General features: G+C 39.2%; 4 protein-coding genes across 23 annotated transcripts in view; 3 read left to right on the top strand and 1 right to left on the bottom strand.

Annotated features, from left to right (window-relative positions):
* LOC103384704 (myelin transcription factor 1) overlaps window positions 1-5,614 on the bottom strand; it is a 98,198-nt gene extending 92,584 nt beyond the window's left edge. For all 14 annotated transcript variants that reach the window (XM_008318316.3, XM_025059369.1, XM_025059371.1 and 11 more), the window contains exons 1-2: window positions 4,764-5,614; window positions 3,712-3,827 (exon numbers count right to left, since the gene is read on the bottom strand). In XM_008318316.3, the coding sequence (XP_008316538.1) occupies window positions 3,712-3,823 (112 nt within the window). In that variant the 5' untranslated portion in view covers window positions 3,824-3,827; window positions 4,764-5,614. The remainder of the gene's footprint in view (window positions 1-3,711; window positions 3,828-4,763) is intronic.
* Window positions 1-23,173, top strand: part of snphb (syntaphilin b) — a 1,167,912-nt gene that overhangs the window by 736,736 nt on the left and 408,003 nt on the right. The window lies entirely within an intron of this gene.
* Window positions 5,756-16,271, top strand: tbc1d22b (TBC1 domain family, member 22B). 4 transcript variants are annotated; one of them, XM_017035743.2, is made up of 15 exons: window positions 5,756-6,079; window positions 8,955-9,011; window positions 9,564-9,753; window positions 9,831-10,002; window positions 10,246-10,413; window positions 10,675-10,745; window positions 10,905-11,033; window positions 11,133-11,198; window positions 11,349-11,463; window positions 11,585-11,691; window positions 11,768-11,843; window positions 11,929-12,056; window positions 12,695-12,790; window positions 13,321-14,018; window positions 14,666-16,271. In XM_017035743.2, the coding sequence occupies exons 1-14, from the start codon at window positions 6,024-6,026 to the stop codon at window positions 13,447-13,449; spliced, it is 1,560 nt and encodes a 519-aa protein (XP_016891232.1). In that variant the 5' UTR covers window positions 5,756-6,023; the 3' UTR covers window positions 13,450-14,018; window positions 14,666-16,271. The 4 variants fall into 4 exon arrangements, with proteins under 4 accessions (XP_016891232.1, XP_024915154.1, XP_024915153.1 ...); XM_025059386.1 differs by having other exon boundaries at window positions 5,757-6,079; window positions 9,828-10,002; window positions 11,588-11,691; XM_025059385.1 differs by having other exon boundaries at window positions 5,758-6,079; window positions 9,828-10,002.
* Window positions 16,607-23,118, top strand: LOC103384707 (33 kDa inner dynein arm light chain, axonemal). 3 transcript variants are annotated; one of them, XM_025059382.1, is made up of 7 exons: window positions 16,607-16,950; window positions 21,469-21,575; window positions 21,667-21,836; window positions 21,926-22,104; window positions 22,231-22,395; window positions 22,482-22,559; window positions 22,903-23,118. In XM_025059382.1, exons 1-6 carry the CDS (start codon window positions 16,897-16,899, stop codon window positions 22,521-22,523), a joined length of 717 nt encoding a protein of 238 aa, XP_024915150.1. In that variant the 5' UTR covers window positions 16,607-16,896; the 3' UTR covers window positions 22,524-22,559; window positions 22,903-23,118. The 3 variants fall into 3 exon arrangements, with proteins under 3 accessions (XP_024915150.1, XP_008316544.1, XP_008316546.1); XM_008318324.3 differs by lacking the exon at window positions 16,607-16,950 and adding an exon at window positions 20,679-20,964; XM_008318322.3 differs by lacking the exons at window positions 21,469-21,575; window positions 21,667-21,836; window positions 21,926-22,104; ... (1 more) ...; window positions 22,482-22,559; window positions 22,903-23,118 and adding an exon at window positions 17,660-20,045 and having other exon boundaries at window positions 16,647-16,950.

Below are 23,173 nucleotides of genomic sequence, written 5' to 3'. Positions count from 1 at the left end.
GAGGGAGAGAGAAAGGGAGAGGGAGAGAGGGAGGGAGAGAGGGAGAGAGAGAGAGGGAGAGGGAGAGAGAGGGAGAGAGGGAGGGAGGGGGAGAGAGAGAGAGAGAGCGGCTGCCACATTTGTTCCAGCTGTAGTCTAATGTCACAACTCGTCATATTCATTTGGCCTCCTAATGAAGCTAAAGTCAACAAGGTGCAGCGCACACACGAGCGGAGCTGCTGCTGCTGCTGCCAAGATAAATGAATATAGAGCAGAAGACAAAAGACTGTAAACGACACAAAAGGACACAAGACCGAGGACAGGACATTGCAAATCACTCCAAACTTGATAACACACAGGCCTCACACATACACACCTCTCATACACAGCAGCCCAAGAGCACAGTGACATTTTCCCAAAAATCTAAAGGGCACACCTGTTACGCTGTGAGTCCGCAGTCTGCAGAGTAAACAACACAGACAGACAGGTCAATGTGACTCTTTGATTGTCTCCTGTGTTGACGTGGTGAAGTCAACGAGAACAACTCTTAAAAAGCTGCACAGTTCAAGAACCACGCAAACCTGGAAAGACTTTGTAACAGTGACATCTGCTGGTTAAACTTTTCCATGACGGAGTACAATCACAATCACACTACAGCATGGGCCGCGAGGGGGGCGTTTCTGCCCCCCTCGCGGCGAGCTCCTTATACAACAAGAAAAAATCCCGGAGATTCCCAAGTCATAAACTGGAAATTATTCAACATGATCGATCGATCAAGTTCGAAAATGGTAGAGAAAGTCAGAAGAAGAAAGAGTGGTTGATTTATATAGAGTAAAGAATTGACTTATAATTATTTATGTAGTAATAACAACATTTGTATTTATATATTTTATTACATTTTTTTCTTTTCTTTTTTCTTTCTTTCATCAAGACGTGATAGAAAAGTGCAGAATTCAGACTTCTTCCTCAGGTTCAACAGCAAACTCCCTACACACCCACCTCCCTCACGCCCCTGTTCGGAGCTCCACTGCCATATGACTCCATCTACACTGTATGTGCTAAAGTGGGATGAAAGCCACAAAACCAATACCACATAAAAGATCAGCGGCCTCTCTGAGGAATAGGTGCATTGATTGGATATGAGATCTAATGTCTGACTGCTGCCTGCATCTGAACAGCTGTAATTTCTCTCTGATTAGACCTCAGATTGCAATTACCTTCTGTATCGACAACACGGCCTTAATGAGACTGTTTGTGCCAGAATCCCAATCTACAGGAACTGGGCACTAAGCATGTGCGGTTAAGTACTAGTGTTTAGGTCCTGGGGTATGCTCTAAATATTTCCTAAATCTCTCTCTCTTCGTTTGTGTGTGTACCAAAGTATGCGTGTGCACGTGTCTCCAGAAGGCCAGAGTTGATCAGAGTGTAGAGCGACAGCTGTGCTACAAATCAGAGCCCATTTACTGGTGACAGTGTCATTAACGCCTGCTCATCTCATAAACCACAACGCACATGGTCAAATACCATTCACTCCATTCACAGTCATAACTCAGTCTACTGGGCATACACAATACACACAGACACACACAGACACATACTCATATAGACACACATACAGGCACACAGCAACTCACAAAGCTTGGAAATGCAATTGGTTTAAGGGAGTGAAAGAGTGAAAAATAATATGTGTGTGGGAGTGTGTGTGGCTAACTCTCAGAAATAAGGTGATCACGGCAAAGAAATGTTATCAACATATCTGCTCAAAGCCCAGCAGCAGTAAACAGCACCGTACTTTATACAAGGTTTGTTTTTACGATAAGTGCTCGCACACGTATGCTCTTCTTTTCACTATATGCATAAATAATAAATATTGTATACCGTTATAGATTTCTCTGATAGCACTGCAATAAAGTTTTCTCTTATTTATGCCCATGAGAATATAGCATTGGATGCAAAAAGTAAGCATGTAGCCTAAACTAAAAAGAAATTATAATATTGACCTTTTTGTCAAAAATATTTTGCAACAGGTATTCATCGATTTATATGTCACAACTATCTGCAGCCAGTCACGTTGAGCCTCTGAATCTGTGGACAAGATTAGAAAAACAGAAGGAAAGAAAGAGAAAGGGTGAGGGTGTTTTGAAACAAACTGAAGAAACCAGGCTGGAAGAGGTTTCATCAGAGGGGTGATCGCTGGGAGACAGCTTCAGCAGCCTGAAGTGAAATGTCTGAACCATTTCAGCTCCACTGCATCAGACAGGAAGTTGAGCTACAGTAACTTAAAATAAATATGAATTTTTCTAGTCGAAAATATCACAAAATGACCAAGTAAGGCCCTACTGTTGTGTTCTGATGTAACAAAGATGTCTATTGTTGGGTCAGAAATATATGTGCTGACAAACATATCATGGTTGTAAAAATTTTAAGACGTTTCAAAGCATAGTGGTCAGGAAAAGATGCAACCAGATACAGAAACATTTAATGACACATCACATCTACACTACCAGCAGTAGTAAAAAAGTGATAAATCAAGGAGATGTATCAGTTGCCAAGAGTGTCAACACATACTGACCTGGCAAAAAAATCATGTGAAGAAATAAAGGCTGCTTTCACCAACTTTAAGTCACTTTTTTTAACTCTGGGGTCAAAAACTAACCTGAATATTTCCACTTTAAAGCTAGAAAAAAAAGCAAGCAAATGTAATATAATGTGGAGCTTTTTGTCAACAATTACACCAACAGCACCACCTAGTGTTCACGGCAAGCATTTGTCCTCCTCAGAGATTTTTACAAGCAGTTACAAAATGCTCTATAAAGATTAATGTGCCATAAGCAGGCGCTGGGCTGTAAAATGTCACTAACCCCAATCTGATCTGGGGTCAGCTGCTACTGTATATGTTCCCAAGGTCATCCGCCCGAGGAGCTTACACCCACACCTTGGTCATATACAAAGGGCTTCATTATAAAGAAGGGAAATAAAAAAGCCTTTTTGATTTATTATTCACACTTCATATTTACTGTTACGTAGCTACAGCTGTATGGCTCGGTCAACGCAGTCTTAGGCTGTGATGTGGGCTGTATGTAAGACATGGAAGTTAGTGATAAATGAACTGTACTTGTATGGTGTTCTTATAGTCGACATCAAAGGTTTTTACACTCTAATCCGGGCCATCCATTTAGACCCATTCACCTAGATGTGAATAGAACAAATCAGTTGGCAGCATTTTTCCATCACACACCTTTTTGTCATCAGCAGAAAGCTTTATCGGTAAGTCTGAAGCCCAGTAACCACTGTCAAATTTGGTGAATTTAAATCAAAATGCATGTCAGATATTTGTAATCCTTCAATGTTATTCTTTCCACGATGTCCATTAGGATTTTCACTCATGAGTCTACCTTTCAGGTCTCTGTAAAATCTTATCTGAAGTTGCTGTCATCTCTGATAACAACATCTAAAATATCTACCAAATATTCTGGGAGTATGATATGGATTATGTCTGAGTTGAATCCAGGCTGTAAAATAACTTCAAATGGAATAATGTAATGTATTATGTATTCAAATACTGTTACAAAACAGTCAACCCTAAAAAAAACTGACGCAGGAAAACATTGAAAAAAAGCTTATCTTGTTATCTAAAAATCCCCTGATTCACAAATGATGCCTGCAGACATCATCAGCATAGACAGTGTATTTAAGAGCAGCACACACAAAACATTAAAGTGTCAGTCCTACCTTTCTCAGAGAATCCACAATCCTTCATGGTCTGGTTACAGTCCAGGCATGTGAGGACTGCAATTGATGACTTATTGACCTTGAAATGAGGAACTCTGCTGTGCATCACCATGCGCCTGAGGAGGAAACAAAATTCTTTAATGTTCCATGTAGAGAAGACATTTTCCCCCTGGCAAATAAAATAAATAAATAAAATCTTTATGCTATATGCTATTTAAAGTGTGTAAAAAAAATCACAATTTAGTCACAGGAATAGGGGAAACATTGGTGTTATAATCAGGTTCAGAGGAGACTTCTTAAACCTTTTGAAATTATCTTTCCCTCTTTTGTTTTTTGTTTTTTTTAAAACACAGCTTTTTGAACTGTTGTCTAAAATAAACCAAAATAAACAGTGTTGGCCATAAACAGCAGTGTTTGCACTATCGCCTTAGTGACAGGGAAACAAAAACGTAAAAGTTCTTCTTTCCATCAAGAATGCTGTTGGGGTAGTTTTGTTGCCACTGAAGCGTTCGAGAGAAGTCACAATGCTCTCCTTGTGGGGGGAAAGAGAGAGAATGACCAACACACACAAACCAGAATATAGCTGGGGGCTTGAACTACATGGAGCATGTGCTTGGGAAAAACACTTTTAGACATTTTTTATAGAAAGTCAAAAAGTAAGAGAATAACTTTAAATACACAAATCCTATTTTTGTTATTAAGACGGATTTTAGGGATGAATCAAATAAGAAATTAAAAGTGTCACCATAGTGCTCTGGTCAGGAAAAGTTCTAAAAGCAGAAGTAGTTAGTGCTTTCACACAAACTGTTTTGCCCCAGGCAGCTCCATACACAGCTCACATGTTCCTCTCAGAGATGACCATACCAAAAGCTGGACAGGAAGTCAAAAGTCACAAGATCGAGTGCAGTCCGAATTTAACTGATGAGTTAATTATAGAAATAAACTCTTTGGCAATATGATGAATTACACTAATTCACTACGCTGTTGTCCTCTGTCTGTAAAGTGAGAAATAATACATTCCCATAGCAAGAAAGCCAAATATAAACTCCCACCTTTGTTTGTGTCAGTTAAAGTCCGTTGGATGCTGGAGGAGGTGAAGGCTGGTGGAAGCGCTGCAGTGATTTCCCTAAACAAACAGGTTCAAAAAGCACCTGTGATTCAACTCCACATATACTGGCACCGAAATGAAACTGAAGGCATGGCAACCAAACCGGCATTTGCCTGCATTTGAATGTAACACTAGAGCTAGCTTTAAAGGGACCATCTATGATAAGTCACCAGTCTGTGAATTAAAAATAATTATACAGTAATTTGAAAAAAACACCAGTCGGTCTCAATTCACTGCCTACACATGTGTGCTGATGGCTCTCTGATGATGCAGCACGAATGCTACACTCACTTAAAAACACACACATTTACAGTAAATAAGGGGGTTGTTCGACTGGTTTCACTTTTTTCAACTACAACTTTCTGATTGGAGCTGATAAAGACTGCCCTCTCGTGGACAAAGACTAAACCTGCAGTAACTGGGACAAAAGTATTACTCATTGACATCAGACAATAAAAAGGGAAGTCCTTTGATTTGTGGTTTGACTGGTTGGCAAAAAGAAGAAATTAATAATGTAGCAGTCTTTTAACACTTATGACCTTAATAGACTTATAATTGTTAACCCGACTATAAGATTAAGTCGGCCGTAGTAAAATAAACAAGCTTACTTATGACAACAGTATTTTTAAAGTGCGTCATAGCTTTCACTTTTCATGTTTCAGGTATGACATGATATTCACACTAATGCATTACATAGACGAAACAATTCGGGAATATATCTCAATACATTAAGTTTCGGGGTAAACCCTGTTTTTAGAGAATTTATAATTCCATGTCATGAAATATGAGATTTTTGTTTGGACGACTTATCTGGTAGTTTTCGTCATGTTGGATTAGAAGCAAGCGTCTATACGTCATTTGAGTGTCTCTTTCCATTGGACTCTTACGCTGCACCTGTTGTTCCTTCTGGCCAATGACGTGTTGGCCTTACTGTAATCCAAGATGGCGACTCCCGGTTTCACTACGCACCACAACATCCTTGCTTTCTAATTCTTAACCTGCATTCTCATGTGTATGTGTCCCAGTGGTTTAACCGTATGAAGGCGAAGATAAGGAGGGGGTCCTACTGTCATCGTGGCTCTCAGCAGCGTAACGCGGAAGCGCTTTGTTCATGAGAGGAGATATCGGTGACAATGTCGCTCGGTAGGTCTTAGGGAGGAGGAGGCGGCGGAGAAGGTGAAGAAGGCGGTAGCTTCACCCGAGAATGGCCACCGAAAATAAGATCAATTTCTGGAGGAGAAACGCCAAGGTTCCCGGAAGGTGATGTTTTTAATGTCTGCTTCACATTGTAAAAAGGTGGAACTCATTTCTTATTCTCCTAGAAACTTAAACGTGGATACTTTGCGTTGGTATAGATATTATCTCCAATTGTCATAGCCTAAAATTTGGAGTCACTGAACTCAGAGTAGCGTGTGTTGTACAAAGCTCTCTAACTTCTAAACATTACGAGTCAACCATGTTGTCATTGTTGTTTCATTACTTCAAATTGTGTGTGTGTGTGTGTTTGTGTGTTAGAGACATACGTCACCTTTTCCTTCTGTGACAGTGTCACGTTAGAGTGCGCCATATGGAACTGTATAAACCAGTTTAACGACGAAATTTGTAAGGCTGACACTACATCGCCATTTGAACTCTTGCATTAACCTTTTTTGTGACTTGCAACTTTGGTAATTTTGGGTTGAAAGGGCTAGAACCTTCTTTTCGCTTTTCACTTTTCAGACTGTCTATAACAATGTTTCGGCTAATATTGGCAATATTTGTTATCAAGTTTTGAATTTATCCAAAATAAGAAATTTGTCCCCCTTGGGGACAGAAAGTTTTTCACACACCCCCCTCCGACCCACACCCCAGCGAATTGAAATGCTATTGAGAACCTGATAACATTTATATTTTTATTTATACAAACCACTGTATGAGTTGTTGCCACTTGTTATCATTCAAGTATTACAGCAGTGGTACTTGGAAGGAGGATTGTTTCATATTCACTCAGGACAGCCTCTTTGCAATGGCAAACCTTAAATGACTTATGAAAAATGTTTTTTTTTATTTATTGAAATATAGGGTAAGATTGGATTGCAAATTGCAGTGGTGTAGTCATCCCCTGACACAGTACAAACATCCAGATTTGTACATCCAGAAAGACATGTTGTGTTAGCTCCAGTAATCTGTCTTTACCTCACATGCTAATGGATATTCTGTGGTGCAGAAGTATTACATGAAGAGAGAGAGAGGAATGCATGGCCTGTCCAGTGTCGAAACCTTGCTGCATTAATCGGCCAACTTACCAGATTCAATTACATCTCTAGTGTGGACGTCCCATGTTTTTTTATTTGCTGAAATACTCCTCACGCCCAGTAAATGGTAAACCCATGTGAAGTGCTGTGTCTGACTCTGAGTGTGGTTTAACATTGTAATTCTGTACTATTGATTTGGTCTTATGTTAACCCACAGGAGTGGTAAAACGGAATGCATTTCTGGGAAAACAAATGTCATTGTTAAAACTTTAGAACAAAGCACTTAACATAGTAATTGCAACTAGACAAACACTTCATTAAAATTAATGTATTAATGATGTACAAGTACAGGCCTCTTGCTTTTATCTACTGATTGTTTAGAGAAAACACCATTTAAATTTTTACATGGAATCGGCAGGTGGAAGCTTGAGGCAGGCTGGTACATAAGGAGTGTGTGTACATTAAGACCATGGTGGGATATAGGGGCTGTGTGTTTTGGAAATCCGAGGAGACAAGTTCTCAGAGGAGAGGGCGTTGTTGCCTTTGTCATACTTGGTGATCTTTCCCAAACCATTGTGGCTGTTTAAAGGGCTGGAAGCCCCAACACATGTTTGAACAAGAAAAGCAAGCAGCTACAGTATCTAGCAGGCAACTATCTCGCTCCTTGTCCTTGAGCTTCTTCTTATAAAACAAGTCAGCCGCTGATAAACAAGGGATTTTGGCAGCAGCAGTTAATCAGCACGCCTAGTTCCAAGCCACCAGGCTCACCGAGGGTTTGTTCATGCAAATGACATGAGGAGGCAGGAACTTGTTCCTGCCTCCAGCAAGAGACACCACAGTTTGACAAAAATACACACTGCACACAAAGATTCTAAGCTGAGATAAAAAAAATTAAAGCAGGGCATTTCTGACACACTGACTGGCAGCATTGAGTGCACTGACTATGACATTATCGTGCAGCAATAATAAAACAAGTAATAAAGCAGTATCTTAAGATTTAATAAGCCAGGGCTTTGAGTATTACTCACACTCACAGTGTGTTAGCAGGTAATGAGGGTAACTGTAGATTCCCGTTGTTATTTGTTGTTACACCCACAGTGGAACAACTGTTCACACCAAGGTCCAAAGACAAAGTCAGTGATTTAACGTCACAGCACCTAAGGAGTGGTGGCTCCACCTCGTCATTCTCCAGTGACTTCCTTTGTGTTATTGTGATAGTTTAGTGGATTGAAACCTTTGTTTAATTTATTTCTGTATTATAGATTTTCTCTATGGGACTGAAGGTGACCCACAGTATTTTTCCATGAAGCTTAAAATGTAAATTATCTCTGTTAATGTGGGACAGAAACATAATATTATTTTTCTGTTTTTTAGTAACAATTGTAAGATTTCCAATAGACCTCAATACATGTTAGAGAAAAGTACAACAACTAGATCCAGGTTAGGTTTGCTTGATTATGGTCAAAATGACAATCACCATTATTTTTCTAATATTGAAATAATTATTATTAATCACGATTATTCACTATGTTTTTAATTGCACTTTCTATCTTAAACAAACAGTATGTAAACAAGGCTTTCAGTTCAAAATTAAACTTAAAATAAAAAAAAAAATCAATTTACCCATGACAAAAGACTAATAAAAAATACGTATTCCATAGTAATACCAGCTACAACTATAGCTAAAAAAGGTTTTATTAAAGCCAGCTAATGGAATGAATGTACTTCCACATGTTTGGCAACCAAAACTTCATATCTCTGCTGACGGACAATTAAGAATAAACTCTCTTTCTCTCTCTCTTTTAACTCTCTCTTAATCATCAGCTAAGGTTAGAGATGTGGATGCTGTGGATGTTTATTCCTGCACCAAAATACAGCATTTCACATCACTTTTTTTGCAGCGTACAACCTGTTTACGGAGCGCAGCATCCACCCCTCGATCCACGACTGCGCTGCCTGTGAGTGAGCACATGTAATCAGCAAAGCATGTGTCATGTTCCTTCAAAAATGTCATTGCACTTGTGTCAGTCCAACTTTGATATTAATGTTTGCGGCTGATTGTTCCACGCTTTTTAGGATTCATGCATCTATGCTTTGTATTTATCCCCTTTTGTAATGTTCCATTGTTGTTGCTTCTGTACTGTTGTGTGGAAAGCGTTTACATCCTTCTGTTTTTGAACAGAGCAAGGATTTGCTTTTACACTAGAGTTGCTGTATATTCCTGCTTTATTTAGAAAACTTGAAAGCTCACAAAACAAGACAATTCAAAATGTTTATTGCAAAACAACGGGTGTCTAAGTCGTAGCTGTGGGAACTGATAATGAAGTACCTACAGAAGGCCACGGTAAAAGTTGGTTGAGTTGAAATTCAATTCATATAAACTTGGGTTCACAAATTCAGGATTATTAATTTTGCTCTATATAAGTATTTGAAAATACTGAATATCACCTACCAGTGTCAGCCCATTATGGTTTAATGGTTTGTCTGACTTCTGGATGTGTCTTCTGCAGGTATCCCAAAGAGACAAAGCCCAAATTTAACAACCTCAAGTCAAAGAAGACGTGCAGTTTCCACGAGTTTGCCCGCAGCACTAACGATGCGTGGGACATTGACGATGGGGAAGATGAAGAGCTGGCAGGGTGTCCCACACTACCTTTCTCCATGCCATCTGCCCTGCAGTCCAAATCCACACAGGAGCAGGTAGCTTAGATGATAAGGTGTAGGTGAGTTGGGTTTAAATGAGATTTACTGATTTGTCTCATTTGTTTACACAGCAGCAGCAGCAGCATCAGGTGGTTGACACTGAGAGGAGCATATCAGACAGACTGGACCTAGAAGCTGAAAACAACCAGGATACTCAGGAAGAGGAGGTGGATGAGGCCAACTGTGAACATTTTAATGGGAAAGTCGTCAAGTCTACGAGTGAAGCTCAGCTCAGCTCATCATCAGGTTTGTTATGGCACTTCTGTATTAAGAGCAGAGAATAAACAGGCAATTCATACTGAAGCTAATTACATTGTGAGGACCTGTGGGGTTATATTACAGCATGATCTTTACAAGACATTCTGCAGTCCTACGACTCTCCTACTGTGATATTGTAGCTGTAGATTTGTGTACCTGTTGGACTTTTATCTACCTTTTAAAAAATGTTCTGATTGTAATTCTTTAATGTTCTTGCCTGATCATCTACAGTCCGGTCCACACTACAGAAGCAGCAGTCTCTTCCAGTACGTCCCATCATCCCACTCGTGGCTCGAATCTCTGACCAGAATGCATCTGGGGCTCCACCCATGACACTACGGGAAAAGAGTCGTTTGGACAAATTCAAGCAGCTACTGGCCAGTCCTAACACTGATCTGGGTACAGAAGAAAAACACTAAACACTATTAGACAAGAAAGAGTTAGTTCAAGATTCATATATACCTGTATATTTGCCTAAAATAGAGATTTTAGTTGCAAAATTACTTTAATGGTAATCACTATAATGGTGAAAATACATAATGTACAGCTAAATATACAGTCCTACACTGCATGCTGATACAGCCAGCTGAATAGTGTATGTGCCTGTGTGTCATGGAGTGTTGATTAAAGATCTTTATGTCTCTATAAATTACCTCATAGATGAACTACGAAAGCACAGCTGGTCAGGTATCCCCAGAGAAGTCCGACCGATCACATGGAGACTTCTGTCTGTAAGTCTGATGACCTTCATTTTTCTGTATCACATCTTCTTGGCATGTTATGTTATTATGGATAGTTTCAATATCAAATTTCAATGTCCTGAAAGTATGTATGTTTGTATGTATGTGTATGTTTGTAAAAAAGACTCCTCTGTCTCTGGACTGTGACAGGGATACCTTCCAGCCAACAAAGAGCGCAGAGAGCTGGTGCTGAAAAGAAAGCGTGAAGAATACTTTGGTTTCATCGAGCAGTATTACCACTCCAGAACAGATGAGCACTACAAAGACACGTACAGACAGGTACTAGCATACTAGTACTGTGATCACCGATACGATTTCTTTGATAAACTTTTTTTGTAACGGTAAAGTCTGATCATAACCTTAATCTGTTCCTGTCAGATTCACATTGACATTCCAAGAACCAACCCTCTCATACCCTTGTTCCAGCAGCCTGCAGTACAAGAGGTAAGATCTGAAGTTCACCAAGTAGTCCAGAAATGAATGAATATTTGACTTTAGGATAGCTTAGCATTAAACCTGTTTTTTTTAACCTAATTCTAAATGTTTTGAATGCAGCTTTTGGTTAAACATTTCCTCTTATCTCTCCAACTGCAGGTGTTTGAGCGTATCCTCTTTATTTGGGCCATTCGTCACCCAGCCAGCGGCTACGTCCAGGGAATCAATGATCTTGTCACACCGTTCTTTGTTGTCTTCCTCACAGAATTTGTCAGTAAGTCAAAAGTGTAACGACTAGTTTCAGAAACACTCCAAAACCAATGTCAATAGAGCGGAAACGGTAAAACCCCTGTAGACTATTGTGCGTATAAATATATTTTGTTTGTGGGTTTTAGCAGAGGATGTTGAGAACTTTGAGATGTCTGCACTGCCTCTAGACACGCAGCGAAATATAGAAGCTGACAGTTTCTGGTGTATGAGCAAACTGCTGGATGGAATACAGGTCAGCTTGTATACAACGCTTTTGTAAATAAACAACATTTAACACATCAGTTGAACAATATTTTTTTTCCTTACAGGACAACTACACCTTTGCTCAGCCTGGAATCCAGAACAAAGTGAAAGCACTGGAGGAGCTGGTCAGCAGGATAGATGGTGAGTGGACTCCACACTTGTCATCCAGGGCTGTGGGCTGTAGTGACAGTGTTGTAAGTGTTGTGTTTGTGCTGCTTTTTACCAGAGGACATTCACAACCATTTCAAGAAATGTGAGGTGGAGTATCTCCAGTTCGCCTTCCGGTGGATGAACAACCTGCTAATGAGGGAGTTGCCACTTCGTTGCACCATCCGTCTCTGGGACACGTACCAAGTACTAGACCGCACCACTATACATCATCTTCTTATATTGTCTTATTACAGCACGTAATGCAGTTCAACAGCACTTCTTTAACACTCAAACTGTCGGAGATAATGTCTTGAATGGAACATCCATAGCAGTCATTTTGACCATTCATAGCTTATTTTCATAATATTTAAAATTGCTCACATACATTCTATAACTACACACATAGGTAAAGTGAGTAAAAAATGATATTAGGAAAAGAAATGGGAGTTAATTCAAAAAAGAGTTAATTCATCGAACTACAAAAATAATATTTTTCAACAGCTCACTGATTCCTGATGTCTGTGCTTATGATCAGCTTAAAGAGAGTTGATGCATTTAACTGCGACTTTCATAGTGCAACTATTTTGTTAGTAGTTTTTCTGAACCTGGCACCACCTTCTTCTAGCCTGCTGCTGCAGCCTCTCCTGTCAGGGCTCACACATGAGGCACAGGATAAAAATTCTCCATGTTCTCCTGCCATCAGTGCTTTATTTTAGAGTACAGCGTCATTAATTGCATGTTTTCGAAGGAAGGCTCCGTCAAACAAGCCTAAATATTTCACAGCTCACAGACTCAAGTCTGAGGCCTCTAATCTCTGTCCTCTGTCCTTCTGTTTACCACAGGCTGAATCCGAAGGTTTCTCACACTTCCACTTGTACGTCTGTGCAGCGTTCCTGCTTGAGTGGCGCAAAGAGATTCTCTCCATGATTGACTTTCAGGTAATGTTGTATCGTCATTCTCACACCATTGCTCACATTACTAGTAAACATACTGTATAAATCTTTTAGTTTATCAATATATAAGAATAGAAAGTCTATGTTTGTGAGATATTTGCTTAAGTCCAGGAGAAAGTTGTTATCCAGCAGTCAATCCGGGCAAGATAGTGTAAACAGGAAATGAAAGCATTTCCTTTCTGCGAAGACTCATATGGTCATCTGGTGGGGTGGGCTTAGGAATCAACATCCATGTACTGAACACTGTCTCTCTCACACACACACGCACACACACACACACACACATACACTATCTTACAAACATCTTACTTGCATGATACAGTTGAACACTCTCCTCTTTGGTTAAGTCTATTTTACAGAGGCACTTACAAACCTTACATAAAAAATTAAAAACCTTTTTCCAAACCATTGTTAATTTCTAATGCAAACTGACAATCAGTACGTACAATACCTTTTCTATATACTGTATATCAATGTTGAGTAGACTTGATTGTCATCTCTCGTCTGCACTTTAGGGCCTCCTCATGCTGCTGCAGAATGTTCCAACAATTCACTGGGGAAATGAGGAAGTGAATCTCCTCTTGGCAGAGGCTTATAGACTCAAGTACATGTTTGCAGATGCACCCAGCCACTACAAGAGATAGGCCCCAGGGCTTCAGCTGTGGAGCAAACAACTTTTAATATTTTAACAGAAAACCATTAGCTGTTATGCACAAGGTAAGCTACAGCAGCCTGAACGTACAGCCTGTGGAGAGCTGGAGGGTGTTATCTCAGAGCCAATAAACTGAACTCTGAACCATGGACTGTTACATTATGAATAACCTGGACTTGGACCATTGTGGTTAGTACTATGATCACTCCTACATATAGTTAAACACTGGGTACGTACAGTACATGCTGTATGTATGTAGGGATGATGAATGTTTGTGAGATCATTCCCTGAGTGACTGAGCCACTTTTTCTTTTTTCGTTTTTGCTAATGTACTTTAATAAACAAAATGTAGCAGTTTATAGTTTTATTCAGTTTGTAGAGCTTCACCATTCACCACTGCACACACTTTATCCAAGAAAACATCTAAGCTGTGGTTATAGTTACCAGTTCTGGATTCAGTTGTGGATTTAAATCCCAGCTCAAAATGATAAAATAGTTCATACCATATATATCTTGTTTCACCTTCTCTTTCAAAACAATGGTGGGAACAATAGTGATCAGGTTTGGCTTTTACGCATGAGAAAAAGCAAGAGCATCACCTAAGCATAATTGTGACACTGTGAGGCAGTGGCTGCTGATTCAGTGTTAAAAATTAGTTTAGAATTAAATCAGGAGTTCAGGTTAGGGTAGCTTTGATACTGACTTAAGCTGTTTTTTGACAAAAAAAAATAAAACAATATATTTAACTCTGGAACACAATAGGATGATTATATAAATAAGATCATATTTTGTCATTTAATAACCCTACCCACAAAACTAAACGTGAGAATGTCTCTGAATACTTAAGAAAGTGGGAGAATATATTGAGCCAACTTAACTGGACTCCCCATTCAGATAATCTCAAGAACGTTGTTGTTTCTTCATACAGGTTTAAAGCAGCTGTAGAATCATTGTAAACATTACACATACATATTGTAACCTCGTAGTTAGTTTACCATAATTAGTCTTGTTGATAGCACAAACTCAAATCATTAATGGCTGGCTGTTTGGGCAGGCACATTTAATACATAAGATTTTATGCATAACAACAAAGAATTAGTCATTTTAGAAATATACATTATAAGAACACATATATGTATCTTTTTAAAAAGTGGCCACTTTTTTGTTGAATCCATGCCCACATTCACCCTCCACAGTATAGTGATCAGGTTGGGCTTTTACGCATGAGAAAAAGCAAGAGCATCACCTAAGCATAATTGTGACACTGTGAGGCAGTGGCTGCTGATTCAGTGTTAAAAATTAGTTTAGAATTAAATCAGGAGTTCAGGTTAGGGTAGCTTTGATACTGACTTAAGCTGTTTTTTGACAAAAAAAAATAAAACAATATATTTAACTCTGGAACACAATAGGATGATTATATAAATAAGATCATATTTTGTCATTTAATAACCCTACCCACAAAACTAAACGTGAGAATGTCTCTGAATACTTAAGAAAGTGGGAGAATATATTGAGCCAACTTAACTGGACTCCCCATTCAGATAATCTCAAGAACGTTGTTGTTTCTTCATACAGGTTTAAAGCAGCTGTAGAATCATTGTAAACATTACACATACATATTGTAACCTCGTAGTTAGTTTACCATAATTAGTCTTGTTGATAGCACAAACTCAAATCATTAATGGCTGGCTGTTTGGGCAGGCACATTTAATACATAAGATTTTATGCATAACAACAAAGAATTAGTCATTTTAGAAATATACATTATAAGAACACATATATGTATCTTTTTAAAAAGTGGCCACTTTTTTGTTGAATCCATGCCCACATTCACCCTCCACAGTACAGGAAAACGGCATCCAACTTGGTGTGGACACAGTGCAGCTCATTCGTGGTGCTATTGTAATCTTTGTAAAGATTTAAACATTTTGTCAGAATGTTGATTAAATTAAGTTTTCCTTTCAGGTTTTTCATTTGAAACTACATGTTGAGTGTGTTTGTGTGCATCTGATGAAGTTTTATTATTGTCATCCATCTTTAATAACAGTGGTTGTTCTAACCTAGACATTAAAGTCTGATACCAATTCAGTCCTCTTTACATGTATAGTTGTTCAACTTTACAAATCTTTATGACATTGGTCATATTATGTCATTTTTATTTTTGAAATCACTGGTTTATATGTTTGAATATTTATGTCACCATCTTGTGTTCTTGTCAAAGTCCCTAATCCTTAATTTTGAATGAAGTAACTTACACTTGAGTTTTTAAGTATGTTTCACAAAACAGTATGTTTTGTTTTTTAACTTAAAGGCCAGTTCACATTTGACTGGCTGGTATTATGTCTTGTTAGCTAAATGTGTTGCTACATTTGTGCTTACCAAAGCAATACAAAGGTTGCCTGATGCTCACTTGCTTCAAGATGTGAATGAAAGCTTGAGTTTTCCTTACTAATGTTTCAGCATTGGTGACAGAAAGAGATAACTTGGGCAGGTGAAGGGACAAAACTCAATTGCTACCAGTCTACTTTCAGAGGTCACTTCATCAACTGGAGGCTAATTCCATTTCTTCTGTATAGTGTTTCAGTCTTAAAGCTGGTTTTCATCCTTCTTCTCTTTGGTATTGTCCATTCTGTGCTGTGTTCATCTTTAAAATCACACATAAATAAACATAAAAAGGAAATGTTGTCAACTGACATCATCAGTATGCCAAACTGATGAAGTGACTTTGGCCGGTCACTGCAGAAATGTATTGCAGTTGATGCTGTATGTGAAAAGTTTGTTTATATTAAACGATGGTTATACAAGTGCCAAAAAGGGGAATATTTGTATTTGTTTGTCGAGGACTTATTAACACAAATGCATTGCAAATGTTCCAGGGCTGTTTGACCTTCTAGTCCCTGCTTATGACTTTAAAACTTTTTTCTCCTACCACTGCACTCAAGCCCACATCAAGGGCCGTGATGTAAGAAAAAATAATTAAAATTCAAAGTCAATTATACCACATATTTTGATGGAATTTTAACTTAAATTGATAATTATTATTGTGGTCATTCACGTGGTACAGAACACTTTCACTTTTACTTTTTTAACACTTTTATTAGATTAGATTAATACAAAATAACCGTGCATCCCACAGTTCAAAAGTCACTCTCGTATAAAGTGCCATTAGGAAACCATTAGTGTGTTACAGTGGGTTGAACGTATATGTACTTCAGAAATACTTTGAAGCTTTTAAAGGACTGGAAATATTAAAATATGTTTAACGGTTCTCGTCCATTATGATGGATACCACTACGCACGTGATCGGTTTCGAACACACCCCCCTCCTGTTTTCAACTTCCTCTCCTCCCGCACAGAAAACAAACTTGTGTTTCACTTCTGCAGCCATGTCGGTGTGCCGTGGTCGGTGTGTGAGTTCAAAGGCGTACGTTCACCCACCATGTTGATCCGCCCGGATGCTGGTCCTCTGGTTTCATCTTCTCTGTCCGAGGAGGTAACGAGAGCGTCTTCGCCGTTTTACTGTTTAAAATTAACGCTGTTAGCAGTGAGCTAATGTTAGCAGCACACAGCTCTACGGTGTCGATGTCAAATACAGCAGCGATAGCAGCAGTTGGCAATGACGCACGTATCTCCACCACATTAAACTGAACCTAGACTACGCCGCTGAACTGCTGCTAAGTTGTGCTAAGTATTAAAAAACACGAAAACGGACGGTAACTGCAGGACAATATGCTAATGTAAGATACGCCGCTGAGTTCTATCTTTAAAGTTGGCTGTGACTGCGGTCACGTGTGTAAGGGCAGCAGCGCCTCGCAAACACATTTTTAGTTTTTTTGAGAAAAATGTGGACCTATGTTTATTATCCCGTGTTGTTAACTCCCAATTTAGAATAGAATAGTATTTATTGTCATTATGTCAGGTTAAAAAATAACGAAATTGGGGAAGTCCTCTCCGCAGGTGTATCACAGATACATACATACATTACTCTGCTGTAATGGTCACTTAAAATGGGCACTTCTTACCATCCAGTAAGAAGTTATTTACTCTTTCATATTCGTTATTAAAAGTTCATGTGTAAAAAAGATTACAAAATGTTTTCATGTTGGCCTAAATATATTTATTTACTAGTATGAACATTTTTGATTTCCAAAGTCTGTTGTTCTATTCGGTGATTCAATTGACTGTTGTTTCCACCACACCAGGAGACATGTGGTAAAGAAGCAGGATGGATGGTGTCAGCTTGAGCACCACAAGACCTCTAGAATCATTTGGCTCCTCTAAGGCAGCCGCAGGAACTCTCTCCAGACTCGCCAACTTAATTTCACAGGCAGAAAGCAAGCCACTGGCTCGAAACCAGAGGCAGGAAGTTCCCCACCTGTCTACATATATTTGTTCGGAGTGTGGCAAGTTCTTCTCCTATGCAAGCGAACTGTTGCACCATCAAGAAGTTGAGCATACATTACCCAAACCTCATCGTTGCCCTACTTGTGGCCAGGAATTCTCCCTGAAATCAACTTTGCAGCTTCATAAGTGCGATAGTGACATCCTCCTGTGTGAGCTGTGTGGTGTCAAGTCACAGTTTGGAACTTCATGCCCTGTGTGCACAGCTCAAACTTCAGATTTAGGGAACTCATCCGAAAAGTCACCTCACTTCCAATCTCAATTTCTGGATAGTTGTCCTTACACTTGTGCTCCATGCGGTAAAGGTTTCAGTCAGAAGCAGGCTCTGCTGCAGCATCAGCAGGCTGGCTGTAGTGAACTACCATCCTCATCAGGTGGTAGCAGCACCCCTAGTGCTCCTCCATGTTTGGATGGTGACTTTGACACCTTTGATTCTACAGACGCATCTCTAAATGTCCAGATGTCAGAAACTAGCAGCAAAGTTGAGTGCAGCCTCCAGCTTTGGCGTGTTTGCCTCCCTGAGACCAGCCATGCTGAGGAACAGCAGTCTGCTACTCAGAGAAAAAGGACCAAAAGAGAATGTACAGTGGAAGCAACAACCAGTATGAATAGACAAGAGCATAGAAGGCTAGGAACCAAAAACAAACTGTTGAAGTGTCGCTCTTGTAACATGGTTTTCAGGAACACCTCTAAGCTGTACTTGCACAGACAGGAGAAACACATCAGAGAGAAACCCCAAAAGAGCCTAAGTGAGCCTAAGCTGGTCACCACTAAGCACAGGAAAAAATGTCCATACCCCTGTCAGATCTGTGGCAAAGTCTTCTTTCACCACCTCTCACTTCGGGCACATCTCAGACAACACACAAAGGCAAGCTTTGACAAAGTCAAGTGTAGCGCAAGTAAGGCAAATCCAGGTGTAGCAGATAGCAAAAAGGTCCGGGCTGGACGAGGGAGGCCCAGGAAGGTGCACAAGTTGGATGAAAAGGTAAGGAAGGAGGAAGAAGATGAGAAAATGGAGGAACAACCAGGTGTTGGAAAGGAAGAGGATGTCAGAGAACATAATAAGGAGAAAGAAGTGGAGGAGTTGTGGGTGGAGGAACCAGAGGATGAGGAGGAGGAAGAAGAAAGCGAGTTCCCATGTCCTTCCTGTGCGGAGATCTTCTCTCAGCAGTGGCAGCTGCTTGAGCACACAGAGCTCCATCAGTCCTCGATGAAACAAAGACAATGCAGCGTCTGCACAAACCAGATTGAAGCCCATAAATGGCCACGATCAAAGCGACATCGACTGTACCACTGTGTTCCCTGTCAGAAAGGATTCTCAGCCATGGACTGCTTCTTGGAACACTGTCAGCAGCACCTGCGAGCTCGAGTGGAGGAGGACAGTGTCGCATAATTGTTTCCTGTGGCAGGTCAGCGAAGGCTGAGAGTCTACATAATGGCACTGTTTAACTTGAATGGTCAGAGAGTGGATTGAAAGTTGAAGTCTGTTATATTCTCATTGATTGGTTGTTCTTTCACTAACTGTCAGATTTCTGTCAACCTTAATTCCTCAGAGTCTCATTGGATGGATCTGTACCACTCATTTCTGTTCAATGTGGAAAAATACTTTTTTGTGTAAAGCTAGTATCTCAGGGTACCTGGGGCTGCCACCACTGTCAAAAGAATCACTAGCGGAAACAATGATGTCTCTGCACAAAACTAAAAAAGATGGTTAATAAAGTCAAGCATGCCTTTTTACAGTGGCACAGCACTGCAAAGTGGACAAAATAAGTGGTACAGCATCTAATACACTTGGATCTCTCCACCTTTGGGCTTGACTAAACTAGTATAAAAATGCCCGACATTAAGAACAACATCTTATAATTATCACTTTTCATTTTGAGCTGTACATGAGTCTGGCAGTTTGACTAGACTGAACAATTCCTTTCTATGCAAACAAAGAGAAGAGTGAGAACAGCCCTGTGATTTGTGTATGAGTAAAATGAGTGGCCAGAACCACTCCAGATCAGTTTTTTACTTTGGGTTTGTTTGTAGATGAGGGGATTTACGCTACTGTTTTACTTAAGTTCTACTGTGAAAAAAATGACAAATGCTTTTTTTTTCCCCCCCTTCTACTCTTTTATAAAGAGATTACTGATGTTTGTTGATAATATGATTAAACTTTAATAAACACTTCTGAAGAGAAAATGTGTTATTTCTTCTTTCAAAATAATTTTTTTCAATGCAGATTTGGATCTCTTAGGATATAAGTATCTAAATCCCATAACTGTGGTACAGTGAATATTGATGTTGATTAAGAACATGAAATATTTTCATCATGGTTGCAACCAGGTGGGTGAGAACATGATGAAATTCAATGGCTGAAAGTGTGTATTTTGATATTTTATTTGCCAAATGGATTTATGAAGTATTTTTTTAAAATTCAGTACGTTACTAGTTTTCCTCTCAAGTTTTTGAAATGCTGTTTTCTGCATTCGCTAGTTTTGTTCGAACTCAACATTTGTCACTCCATTCTCAGAGAAAGTACATTTATTGTAAATTATTTTTTTGTTTTACTGGAATGTTTTCAAAAGTTAGTTCTAATACGGTAAGTATCTGTGAAAGATACACGTCAAATTAAACCAACAAATTTCTACCAATGTTTTATTTATATTAGCATACAGACGTAAATGCATTATTTAGCTAATGTGTTTAGGAACACAATACACAAGTAGAACGAGGATTTTCTCGGGAGATTAATAAATGCGTAACAAAACGTGACGTCTTCAACGCGCCACTTGAAAGTGAACGCGTTGACGTTGCCCTTTCATGTTGGTGTTACGTCACTGTCGAATGATGCTGTTGATCAGATCAATAGTGTGTGTAAACAGGACCCTAGTTTGTAAAAACTATGAGATAAACAGAGGCAAAGGAATGACAAGAAGACGAAGGAGGAAGAGGCAATAATGCAACATTACGGACCGTAACTGTTGTAAAAAACAGATTTCAATCATCTCAGACAAAGTGAGAGTAGAAGACAGACATGACTACACCTGACCAAGCCGAGAGCCTGCTCAAGTACAAACGACCAGGACTGCTCGGGAAAAGCAAAATCAAAACTTTAGAGGTGAGACTTTGGAGTAACCTGCACTTAAAAGTTCTTTCAGTTTCTGAAGGGGAACGGCAGATGCGAATTTACAAACGAAGATATCATTGGCTTACGTTAGCGTATGCTATTCCTTACACCCCAACTTTAGTCAATATATGAATTAACTTGCTGGATTAAATTATTAAATTAACTTTAGTGTAACTTAACGTATGTATATTACTTTGTGGAGTTTAGTCACCTTTTGCTGTTTGTCCAAATACTCCTAATTCCCCAACCTTTTTTTGGCTATCTATAACCTTTGTTTTGAAAAGTTTTTGCTGTTATGTTTTGACTGTTGGCTATTCCTGATACATTGTGTTCATGGCCACCAATGAACATCTGTGCTTTAGCCAAAAAATATAATGTAGTATGTATGTATTGAATAAGGATTACTTCAGAAGCCCAGTAACCTAGCCTTGGCTATATGACACAGGTGCAATAAACATGTTAGACTATAAGTAAAATAACATTTTGTCACTGCAGGTACGGCCTGGTAAGAACATTCGTCCACCACCCAGAGTCAAAGCAGAGCACCCAGAACTAGTCAGAGAAAACACTGAGGACATCCTGAACACCTTCTTACCTCCCAGGTATGGGTTTCTTCATACACAGAATGGAGTTCGATTTGGTGAAATAACTTGAGTGATGTGTTTTACACCATTTGAATTCTGCTTGCTGCAGGACATGGTTCAGGGAGAACATTTGGTGGGTGCAGCCTGTCTCCAATGCACCTGGCAGAACTGCCGATGTGGTCAACCTCAGGCACCTGCTGGAAACAAAGCTACAGATAAGGAGGGCTCATGCTGTTGGGATCTGCCCCATACGCAGAGAGCTCTACACGCAGTGTTTTGGTAAGCAGCGGGGGGATGAAAAGTCACTTTGTAGGCTAAAGGAATATCTTGTTTTCACTGTTGGCGTAAATAACTCTGTTTTTCCCCAGACGAGGTCATACGACAGGTGATTGTCATGTGTGCTGAGAGGGGAACGCTGCTAGCATGTGCACGAGACGAGATTCAAATGACCATTGCTGCCTACAAGACACTGTACCAAACCAGTGTGGCTTATGGGATGAGAAAAGCGCTGATAGCTGAGAAGAACAAATATGCCATGGAGGAACAGGTATTTAACATTAGATATTGAATGCACTGACCTTTAGATGGCTGGACCACAGTGGTGGGCCTGTGTCGCCATAAACCATACTATTTGATAAATGGGGGGTTAAAATGTTCACCTATCTGTATCTAGATTCCTGTTTTGGAGAAGGACATTGAAGACCTGAAAAAGGAACTAAGCGATCTGACACTTAAATGTGAAACCATCCAAAAAACAGAAAAGCAAAATCGAGAGGAGATAAAGCAGCAGCTTGAAGAAAAAATAGAGGCTCTTCAGGAGAGCAACAAGGAACTCAAGGTGAGCTTTTATAGTATATCAGTAATCAAAAGTAGCCTTTGTGTGTACGTTTTTTAAGTAGATTTCTTGTCTCTTTTTTTTCTAAGGATGAACTGGAAACCATCATCACATCGCTACGAAATTCTTGAAGAATGATTGGTCCTGACCAGCACGTTGTTTTAATGGTTAGAGACTTGAACTTTACAGAGATATACTCTATTCTATTCTATTTTCCAAGGTAGTTTCAATGATATGTAAGCTTGTTTGTTTTTTTAAACCAAGGTTAGGTTTAGTTATTGCCAAAAATAATCAAACTGGCATTAAAAGGTCTAACAAATAACATGTTTATAGATTTCAATAAAAAAAACTTTCAAAAATGAGAGGTTATAATAAAAGAATATTATATCTATAAGTGGCATTAGAAATAAATGGGCATAATTAAGGGAATAAAGTAAAATAAAGCACAATATATTCCTTTCTATTTTTTCACAATATACAATTAAAGCTCTCACTCATGTTTCTTTTCAGATCAAGACATGTCTTCTGTCCGAGGGCACACAAGAATTCACTGAATGCCCTGGATCTAAGAAGTAATCTAAAATGATCTGTAAAAACATCAACAACCCAATTGTCAAGTTTAAATTTCAAGAGATTCAAATAAGAGAACATTTTCTTAAACAGAGATTTGGACTAAAACAAATGTAATTCTTATTGTTTTACCTGACCAACTAGAAGAGAGGCACAGAATTCTTTCTATCTCAATTTGTTTTTATTTTCGGGACACAAAAGCAAACTAACC

The sequence above is a fragment of the Cynoglossus semilaevis genome, chromosome 10, assembly GCF_000523025.1.
Source record: "Cynoglossus semilaevis isolate Cse_v1.0 chromosome 10, Cse_v1.0, whole genome shotgun sequence".
Taxonomy (NCBI): domain Eukaryota; kingdom Metazoa; phylum Chordata; class Actinopteri; order Pleuronectiformes; family Cynoglossidae; genus Cynoglossus; species Cynoglossus semilaevis.
Note: the sequence above shows the minus strand (reverse complement) of the source record. Positions and strands in the feature narration are given on the sequence as shown.